At 43.3% G+C, this 11189-nt stretch overlaps 1 protein-coding gene across 1 annotated transcript in view; it reads right to left on the reverse strand.

Annotated features, from left to right (window-relative positions):
• The window catches only part of HEATR4 (HEAT repeat containing 4), a 48166-nt gene that overhangs the window by 36142 nt on the left and 835 nt on the right, over positions 1-11189 (reverse strand). Inside the window, exons 2-5 of the mRNA XM_055538596.1 lie at positions 8391-8438; positions 3080-4032; positions 1942-2132; positions 555-695 (exon numbers count right to left, since the gene is read on the reverse strand). Of these exons, the coding sequence (XP_055394571.1) occupies positions 555-695; positions 1942-2132; positions 3080-4032 (1285 nt within the window). The 5' untranslated portion in view covers positions 8391-8438. The remainder of the gene's footprint in view (positions 1-554; positions 696-1941; positions 2133-3079; positions 4033-8390; positions 8439-11189) is intronic.

An 11189-nucleotide genomic window follows, 5' to 3' on the forward strand; every position in this document is an offset into this window, starting at 1 on the left:
AAGGGGCCTATCTGAAGAGACACTGCCAAGAAGAGAGTCATGGGCAATGGAGATATAGTCTCTTGGAGGATGGGCACTTTTGTTTCAGAAGTTGATTTCTTGATTAACTCCTTTCCCTCTTCCTTACTAACATACAGATTGAAGAATGATATACTCATGAAATAGAAATTTAAAACACCAGTTGACCCTAGGGCCTGAAGCAGGTACGGGCCTGAGAATGGAGTGGGAGGGTAGAGCGCTACATCAGAATTTTAATGTACTTCCTTTGGAACTATTAAGCCAGATCTGTCTTGTTAGTAATTACTGGCCCTAAACTGCTTGGTTATACTTAAGTTCTTGGTTAACCACTTGGTTACACTTAACCCAAGCTGTTTGGGCCACAGAGGCTTTTCCTTGTTATAGTTAATATCTTATAATTTTATGAGATGATTCTTAGTTAGTTGGGAGGGACTCCCCTAGATGCTGATGGTGTCCCCACCTGCAGAACAGGGACTTTAAAGAAACAGGCCCACTTCCATCTTTACTCCCATTATCAGTATCAGCTTCCTGCTTACTTGATTCAGGAACTGGCTGAGAAGTCCACCTTTCTGGGGTTTCAGGGAAGACCTTATATAACTGCTTGATGTATCGATTGAGATTTTCCAGGAGAATTTGGTCTCTCTTTGCACCAATTTGGTGGACGATCTGAACTTCATCTGTGAACAGATAAAGAAATAATGAGTCCTTAGAACCCCCTCCTCCTCTCTTCCTGGGTTTTTGGTCACCAGGATCAGACTGAATTTCCTTTTATTTCCCCCCAAAAATTCCATTTAAAAAACCAAATCAAATACAAAATGATCTAATTTCATATGAAGTTTTAAAATGCTAAATAAAAATTATTGCATATTAATATGTACATGGATGGCAAACTATAAATAAAGCAAGGTAGTGGGTATGCCTGGTTAATGGGGACGATGGAGAAAGGATTCAGCAAGAAGCACACAGGAGACCCAGTTTCCTTTGGCCCTACTCTAGCCTCTGGTACTCACGGCTACTGTGCTCCGGGGACATCCCTTGAAGGTGACTGTTGCTTGGAAGTATGAGCTGGTGGCCTCAAAATGGCCCATAAACCAAGTCAGAACCTAACTTACAGGTATTGTCCCCTATGAAAAGCTAGACACTAATGAAGATTTCCCTAATTCATCTCTCAGCAGTCATAAATACCTTTGTCCGAATAATTTTGTTAAATACTTTACGAAGACTTTCAGTTGAAAGCAGTTTAGGAACAAGATGGGGGTAGGGAAGAAGAAACAACTTGGAGCATGTGGGCCTAGACTGTGTATCCCAGAAGCCCAGGCATCTAAAAGCTAGTGGGACGGATGCGGAAGCTGGTGGGCACTGGGTGAGAAGCACTATATAGTTTCCATCTCTTTGAAGAGCATTTTAGTTGATATTGTTTTACAAATAAGGTACATGAGGCTCACAGGGATTATATAATTTGCTGAAGGTTAGGAGGAGGGGGCTAAGCCAGGATTTAAACTCAGATCTCCAAAGTCTAGGATTTTTCTTCGAACACAGCACCTCAGTGGGGGAATAATCTCAGTGAGAGAAGGGATAAGGGTGTGCAGAGAAGAGGTAGGTTGTTCCCAAAGCCACATCTTGCTTGCTCTGCCATCCTACCCTCCACTACCTCCTCAGTAAGGATGAGGGGAAGAAGAAGCAGCATAAGAGATAGGGAAGAAGTCCCGTCCCCATTGGATACCTACTCCCTATCCCCACCGTCCATCCCCCTACCCCCTGCCCAAAACCTTCCCATGTTAGTTAACCAGGAGATGTTCCCATGAACACCTGGTTCATCCAGGGCCTCTCATCCACATCCATGACGCCTCCAGCTCCCTGCTTCCTTCCACCTCCCTGCTCCATGTCCCCTCAGCCCCGACTACAGGACCCCAGCTCCATTACCGAAATAAATCTCCTGTTCAAAGGTGTTGTCTGTGGAGTAAGCAAACTTTCCAGCTCGGGGATTCACCTGTCGAACGTGGCTCTGGCTTGGGGGCTTGTAGAGGCTCCCCTTTTCATCTATTTCCTCAGCCGTCTTATTCATGCCAGGCATGGTTTCAGCTATCTGCACTTGCGGCAAGTAATTTGGCAGTCTTGGAAGGATTGAGAGGAGGAGAAAGAGGGGGATAGGTAGCTTTAAAATCGGTGCCCTTAGAGGATGCCTGGACTTGGGGAAGGGAGCCCACCTCCTCCATGACCTCACTTTATCTCTCATGTGTGGTTGTTCAGTGAACAGACTGTAAGTTCTTTAAAGGATAGGTCCCAGCTGTCTCATTTACGTTGTATTCCCAGCACTTCACAGAGTGCCCGGAAAGTAGTGGGAGTGCAATGCATATTTGTGCAATAAATGAAGGAATAAATATTGCCACTTATTTTTTAGCTCACTTCTAGGAAACAGGGCTGTTACAGCTCCAGTCTTCCTTCTAGTTATAAATGAAAAGGAAGCCATGTGAGAAATGCATAGCAATCCTCCTCTTCTCTCAGCTTGTTTAGTTCTCTATCCTGTTGCCAGTCAGTTTTTGAGTGACACACTGGCTCCTTATTCAGAGTAAGGTGGGACCAAGCCTCAGAACCATGAGGTCTCTGCCTTCTTCACTCTCACCATGGACACATTTCTAGGAGCCCCTGGTTAGTACCTGGAACAGCAGAATGGCTCTGCTGGGAAAGGCTACGAACTCCTTCCTTTAAAGGCAGTGGTACTCAACTGGGAGCAGTTTTGTCCTTCAGAGGGACATGTGTCAACATCTGAGGACATCTTTGGTCGTCACAGGCGGAGAGTGCTACTGGCTTCCAGTAGGATGCTGCCAAACATCCTACAGCGCACTGGGCCGGCCTCCCCCAACACAGAATTATCCAACCCAGGATGCCAAGAGGGCTGAGGTTGAGAAACCTTACTTTGTGGAAGTCTTAGTAGGTTGGTGGTGGAAAACACAAGAGATTAATGGGAGAGTTCTGCAATGCGGAATGCGAGCCCACCTGGGAGTCCTTGAAGGGGAACCAGGGATTCTCAAAGGCATGCCCGAGGCCCTGGCTAGCTTACCGATAATAGACGGGAAGCAGCAACTCTGGCTTCTTTTCCTCCTGGGTGGGCAGGACGACACTTCGACCCTCAAATTCTGCCGTCTCTTCTTCCTCCAGCTGTTCCAAGAGGTCCAGGTCACTGGAGGAAGTGAGTTCGTCACGGATGTGGCTCCAGTCGTACTGCTGGCGCAAGAAGCTCTGCCACTTACTGGTGGACACCCCTGGCCTTGGAGGACGCTTGTTCTGGATCCATCGGGCAGTGCGCTTGTTCAGCTTTCCCAGCACCACGGCCTCCCAGGCTCTGGCCTCCTTCTCAGGAGGCGGAAGCCAGGTTTCTCTCTCCTCCAGGTTCACTTCTGGAGCAAGTGACAGGTCCAGCATGTCCAGCTCCCCACTTGGATGAAGACTGAGGGGGCTAGATGCCTCCTGGCCTGCACTAGCTGGCTTTGACTTCTTCAGTTTTGTAAGATTGGCATAGCTTTCCATCTTCACAGCCTGGGAGGTGACCTTTGTTGGGGGACCTGGAGAATCCGAGACCTTGAGGCAGATGGGCTTCTTCTCAGGCTGGGCCTTCCTGACCTGGCGAGGCTGAATGATGCCACTGGCATCGTAGAGATGGTCAAAGCTGTACTGGTTGTAAGGGACGCTGGGCAGCCCTCGCTGCCACACCACCTCCTGAGAAAACGTCAGGTTTGCACTGGCCTTGTTCAGGTATTTGTTCTTGAGGTGTGCACAGTGCTGTGGGCTGAAGTGGAAGACTGGAGGCACACCGGAAACGGAGGCACATTCCTTTTTGTTTCTTGGTTTTACATTGGAGAAAATCATGCCCCATCCCAGCCGTAGGAGGAGTGACTGAGGGAAACGGTGTGGAAGAATGGTCTTTCCCTTTTCCGTTCCAGTCATTGTTTCCCAGCAAATGCCTCCTTCCAGGCTGCCTGGTCCAGAAGAGGGCCTGGGGGCGTGACCAGGCATCTGTTAAGGGGATGGGAGGAACTGATAAGAGCTCTAGGTCAGTAGAAGTTGGTGGCCCATAGCAGTCAGTAAGAAAAGACTTGGAGAAGAGATGAGGGAGCAGGGAGAAGCCATGTGAGTTAGAAAGACAAAAGAAAGAGTTGCTGCAAAAATCAAAATATTCCTTGTGTCAGGCCTTTGCTTCTGGTTCTCACATTTGTCCCAAAGCTCAGCCCCTCATCTCCTGAGAGATTATTGGCTTTTAACAGTATCCCATGCTTCCAGTTTTCCCCCAAACGTGGCTTTCTCCCTGTTCAAAAAACTTACAGTGCAAAGTTCAGACAACACAGCCTGGCATTCAGGGCTCTCCTTGAGTATGACCTGTTTATGACCTTGTCCTGACATAACCTCTCCTCCTGACTCTTTAGCTCTTCTCTGAGTGTCCATCACAAGTCCATTACAGAAGGATACATCCTTCTGTGTCCTGTACATGAAATTCTGTCCATTCTTCCAGGACACCTCAGTTCCTGCCTACTCTGTAATTCTTTGTTGACCTATCCAGGCCTCTATGTCACACAAATTTACAAACCTCTCCTAGTCCATTTCAGTTATTTTAACTTTTGCCCTGTGACACCTTGTGCCATTAAGTATTTGACTCCTTAACAGCACCATAAGGACAGTATCCCCAGTCTGCTCTTTCAGTATTACCCAGTACTTTTCCATATTGCTACACTGTCTTCACTGTTAAAATGTTTTACAGCTGCAGAATGTTTTATCAAGGAGATAAATCACCTTAGCTCTTGACTATTGGGCAAGCTGTTTCTGGGTTTTAGCTAGCTAGCATGGAAAATTCTATAGAGGACAAATGCCTGATGCTTGTGCTTTTTTTTTTTTTAAAGAAATGTTCCTTCTGAAGCACTTCCTTAGCCTAATAACGATAATTGATAGTTATAGAGTATTGCTAAGAGCTTGACACCAGGTTGATATTATGGTCTTTATTGCTTGTGGGAAGAAGCTGAGGCTCAGAGGGGTTGGTAAATTACTTCAGATCACACTGGCCATAAATAGAAGAGTCAGACTTTACAGTCATCAGATCCAACCTCAGAGCACTTAACTCTGCCACACTGGCTTTGGCCCATGCTCAACTCCACTCCCCACCATGGCACCATGTTGACCTTGCCATTTTCAGGGGCAGGTAGGGCCTCCCCACCCAACATGTAATCATGAAAGTGAGATCATTTTCCTGTCATGCTGAGTGCCAACTCCTGCCTTTCCTGCCCTGTGCACAGGGTACCCTTTAGCCTAGATCTGACTCCTCTCTCTTCCCTTCACAACACCCAGAAATAGTACCTGCTGTTTTTAGGGCTTGATTTATCCCACTGTCTTTGTATTAAATCTGACCTTTTGGTGAGTTGCTTTTTGTGAAGGGCTAGCTTTGGCATGCTGTCAAAGTTGTCATAGTTGGCACTAGGCCAGAATTAATAACCTAACTTAAACTAAGTCACACATGATTAATGTGATGTCCCTCCACGAGTGTTTGAGCATAAGATTACATTTAGTTGTTTCATCTCTTCACAATCACAAAGGCCACATGGCCACAGGGCACTGAGTATTTTTTAAAGTCAGATTAAAAAAAAATTAGGGCAAGGCTAAAGCGTGTTCACAAGGCGGTATTTTTCTTTGCACAGTGTCTGTTCTGCCTGGTGGAAAATGAACTGCTTAGATGGAAACAGTATTAGTGCACTCCTGCCTTTTGTACTGCCTAATAGAACATCTCATCATTCTTAACCTATCAATGTGTTAGTATCTTGCTTCTAAGTCAGGGGGCATTTTGAGCCCAAACACTTGCAAAACCGAATGAGGACTGGTTTTGCCCCAAGGTTCACCAATATGGAATGATTTGGGGTGTCCCCAGATATAAGCCCTTTAGCCTGTGACATATACAATCTTTGCTCACAATGTTATCATCCCAGAAAGAACACGATATTATCATTATCAGTTATTATAAATTCTCAAGGAATAGTTACCATCATCTAAGATGATGGCTTGTTGAAAAAGAAGGAAATACATGTGGACATGTCTTTGTAAAGGAATTGGGACAGGACAAAATGTTCTAAGATTTGGTCAAAAGAGGTTTGTCAGGCAGATTCTGCAACTCCCAGCCATGTTACTCGTGGCAAATGATTTAATAACCGTGGTTTGCCTTGTTCAGTCGCTCAGTCATGTCCTCCTTTTTGGGACCCCATGGACTGCAGCACGCCAGGTCTCCCTGTCCTTTACCATCTCCCAGAGCTTGCTCAAACTCATGTCCGTTGAGTCAGGGATGCCATCCAACTATCTCGTCTTCTAAGGTTTGCCTGAGTTTACCAATCTGAAAATAGAGTCCGACACCTGTTCTAATTTAGTGTTGATATGAAGGTAAAAATTAGGGGAACATGTGTATTACGTAACTGAGAGAAACTGTTATTATTGATTTAGAACATAGAGTACTATCCTTTAGAAGGCAAGTCTCTGGGACCCCACAGTTAGATGCACTGGGCACTAAGGAAACGTTTAGGAAGAGAGAGGGGAAAAAAAGACCTACAAACGGAGTTTGGAAGCTCCATATTATCCAAACTTAAATGTTACCTGGACCAACACGGAGGCAGGGTCCCCTCCCAACAAATAGACCTTAAGAAGCAAAAGCAGAGTGGCAGGTCCCAGGTGCTTTTGTGCACGGACAGCATAAAAAACTGAATAAATGGCATCATACAATTACTCAAACCTGGCATGACTACAGACCAAGGCCCTGTAATCTGGTAAACAGCAACCACCATCATCATCTCTTGCACTTCTAGGAAGCTGACTGGATAGGCGGGAGTGGGGCTAGAAGGTTTATGCCTCCAGTTAAAACCTGATAGAAGAATCCAGACTCAAAATGGGTGCGAACTGAGAGGTTCCAAATTTAGTTCCACTCTTCTTTTCATCTTTTCAGTCCTGTACCCTCACCCCCTGGTCTATTGCCTTTATTCTGCAGAAATAGTTGAAGTAGGCTAATTAATGCACGCTAAAAGGAATAATTGAGCTTCCCTAGTGGCTCACTGCTGATGCTGGAGACACGTGTTTAATCCGGGATCTGGAAGGTCCCCTGCAGAAGGAAATGGCAACCCACTCCATTATTCTTGCCTGGAGAATTCCATGGACAAGAAGAGCTGGGCAGACGATAGTCCATGGGGTCACAAAGAGTTGGATACGACTGAGCAACTAAACAGCAACAAAAGGAGTATCTTGTTTTTTACCTCTGTTACTAAAGCAGTAGAAACTGCCACAGAAGGAAATGCTATAAGCTGTAGCACCATATCTTCTGAGAGTTTTAAAAAAGTAGTACACTCTCATTTCCACCTCCAGATTCTGAAGTTCTGAGGTAGGGCCCAAGAGGGGACACTCAGCTTCTGGGACAGTGCTTGTTAGATATGGCTAAAAGACTTTCTGCATCAAGATCACCTGAGGAGTTCATTAAAATGCAGACTCCTGTGTCCCACACTCTAGAATATTGACTCAGGAGGCTGCAAGTGAAGCCTAGAAATCTGCATTTTAACAAGATCTCAGAGGTTTTTATACACATTAAATTTAGAGAAACTATAGCTCCAGGAGGTATCAATGGGATTTATGAAAGAAGCTTAGTTAGTGAGAAGAGTGGGATCAGGGAACACTTAACCAGGCTTATTTCAAATACCCTCTCTCTGCTGCCTCTTTCTTAACAGAAAGTTCCTTACATTTCCCCCCCTTTAATTTCTTTTTTTTTTTTTTGGCTGTGCTGCATGGCTTACAGGATCTTAGTTCCCCAACCAGGGACTGAACCCCAGCCATGGCAGTGAAAGTGCCAAGTCCTAACGACTAAACCAAGAGGGTTGTCTCATAAGATTATTGTGGAAACTCTGGCACAGAGCCGATCTGTCACAACTATTTTATTAATAGGTGCCAAAACTGAGGTCCAGAGAGAAGACATGTAACTAAGATCACAGTACTAGTTAGTACCTAGCAAAACTGACACTTTGACACCTAATCCAAAATCTTTTCAACTACTTCTGACTGCTTCTCATAATTTATCTGATGCTACTAAGCTCCTTTCACATACTGATGAAGCAGCAGCAGTATTTTGAAATTACCTTCAAAGTGGCTTCCCACACACAATCTTCAACAGGAAACAAGGTTTTGCCATCTTAAACCTGACTTAGTTTTAGATTCCAAAGCTGCTTATATTGGTTACTAGGCAACCACCTCTTTAGGATTCCACAAGTCTACACACAGAACCTACAGGTTCAACCAGGAGTATCTTCAGCTATTTATTAAATTTCTTTCCTTGTAAATTGAGCTTTGGGAAATTATACTGTACTTACTGATCAGTGGCAAAATGGATTTCTCGGTCCTCCTTTGAAAAATAATGTCTAAAAAAAAAAAGAAAGAAATAAAAATAATGTCTAGGTCTATGCAGCTCAATATTTTCCCCTCCACATCGGTTCAAAAGTCCTACTGAGAAAGAGACAAAGCAGGGGAACACGTGAACACCCAGCTCTGGCATGCTTCAGACCAGCAGCCTGATGAAACAAATGGTAAAGCAGAATGAGTGTCTTTGGGGCCTTTCCCATTCTCTTTCTATTCTGCTCCTGTTTAATCTCCTTCCTTCACACAGTTCAGTTCCATCTCCTCTGCTTCCCAAATTCTGGCTGGGTTATCAGCCAATAACACTGTTTTTACAAGGAGATTCTTCAAGTCCTATATTTTTAATAATAAAATTCCAGGCCTACAGAATACTGGTCTTCAGGATTCCCCTTGTGAAAAGAATTTGTCCTTAGAGTAAAGAAAATTTTTGGCCATCAAGTTCTGCCCAGTTGACCTGGGGCAGTGCTATTCAAGTGATCACCATCTCTTGCTGACCAACCTGAGCACTGACTTTAGTGCCACAACTCAATTTGTGCTCAGACACTGGGACCCTCACAAAAGAGTGAATGGATGTGTTCCCTGAGATGAAACGACTGAAAGAATTTTTAAAATTAAGTATTAAAACCCTGGTCAAGTGTTCTCAAAAAATTAAAATAACTATGTGATCCAGCAATTCCACCTCTTGAGTATATACCCCAAAATTGAAAGCAGAGGCTCATACAGACGTTTGCACACCCATGTTCATAGTATATTCACAACAGCTGAAAGGTGGAAGCAACCCAAACATCCATCAGTGGATGGATGGATAACCAAAATGTGGTATACATATATAATAGAATATTATTCAGCCTTCAAAAGGAATAAAATACAGAAATATGCTACATATATGGACGAACCTGGAAGACATCATGTAAAGTGAAATAAGTCAGACACAAAAGGACAAATACTTTACGATTCCACTTATCTAAGAGGTGCTTAGACTAGTCAAATAATAGCTACAGAAAGTGGAATAGTGATTTCCAGGGGCTGTGGTGGAGAAGGAGGAATAATGAGTTAATAGGTATAGAATTTCAGTTTAGGTGATGAAAAAGGAGATAGTGTTAAAGGCTGCACAACAATGTGAACATACTCAGGTAACTGTGCATTTTAAAATGGTAAATTTTATCTTTGTATATTACCACAGTGAAAAAAAAAAAAAAAACCTGTTTAATTATAAAAGCCGTGTGTGAAATTCTGCACAAAGAAGAAAATTAAAACTACCCATATGGGACTTCTCTGGTGGTCCAGTGGTAAGATTCTCCTCTCCCAAAGCAGGGTGCCTGCATTCAATCCCTTGTCAGGAAACCAGATCCCATGTGCTGCAACTAAAACCCAATTCAGCCATATAAATAAGTACTAAAAAAAACTACCCATAATACCCCAACGCCTAACAGTTTAGGGTAGTTTTCTACTAGTCTTTTTTTAAAAAAATGTTTTAATATATATAATGTCTACAAAGTGTTCTCTACCTGCTTTCAATGTCATGAAAATTTTCTCCTCATATTCTGCTATATTATTTTTAACGGCTACATCTCTTCTGTTATATGACTGCATCACAATTAAACTGACTAAACCAAATTTATATTGTTATTTTCTTTTTCCTCTATTAAAACAATGATATGGTAAGTATTGTTATAGCCAAATATTTACATTTATAAATGTGTGAAATGTCCACAGGTGGAATTGTGAATCAGAGAATGTATCGTTTAAATATTTTTAATTAGGTTGCTCTGAAAAGATCATACCAGTATATGCATCCACCAACAGTATATGAGTCTCTGTTTCTCACATCTTCTCAACTAGAACATCATGTGAGAAGCAAAGAATGATGGTTCAGATGGAATTGGATTGCAAAGGTATAAATCTCAGAATTTCTACTTTCTAGCTGTGTGACCTTTAGCAAATCAGTTCATTTCTCTGGGGACTTAATTTGCTCATAAGTTTCTTGTTTCTGAGACTCTTGTACACAAAATATACTGCGAAGTATCCTACAGAACTATTACAAAAGTAATTAGAGCAAAAGGCAGTTGTGAATATTTGAAACTAGGCAAAAAGTCTCGTCTGGGAAGTTCATGGAGGTGGCTTTTATTAGGAACAGAGGCAAACAGGTTTTGTGGCCTTGAAGCTTATACAACTTCCAAGTTTTCTCTAATAGAAAGCATGTACATTCATGAATGTAAAATCAAGTAGGAGAACTTAGAAGGGGTCTGCAGTTAAATTTCCTAAAAAATTCACCACTGGATGCAATCGACAGCTTAAGAAAAAGTGGGAAAAGGTGAGAAGTCCAGGGTGAGAGGGAGATAACGCTTCCCTAAAAGGAGCAACATGAGACTCAAGAAAACAAAATAAGAACTATCACCTCATTGGGCTATTTTTACACTCATAAAAGACCCTGATACTGGGAAAGATTGAGGGCAGGAGAAGGGGGCGACAGAGGATGAGATGGTTGGATGGCATCACCGACTCAATGGACATGAGTTTGAGTAGTCCGGGAGTTGGTGATGGACAGGGAGGCCTGGCCTGCTGCGGTCCATGGGGTCGCAAAGAGTCGGACATGACTGAGCGACTGAACTGAACTGAAGGAATGAAAGTAAGATCACACAGCTAGTAAGACGCCAGGCCGTTAGTTGTGGAATGGTGTGGAAAAATAAGTATATACACAAATAATATACAAGCAAAACACCATAGTGTTTTTGTTGTTCAGTCTATGTTGCACC

Source organism: Bubalus kerabau, chromosome 10, assembly GCF_029407905.1.
Source record: "Bubalus kerabau isolate K-KA32 ecotype Philippines breed swamp buffalo chromosome 10, PCC_UOA_SB_1v2, whole genome shotgun sequence".
Lineage (NCBI taxonomy): Eukaryota > Metazoa > Chordata > Mammalia > Artiodactyla > Bovidae > Bubalus > Bubalus kerabau.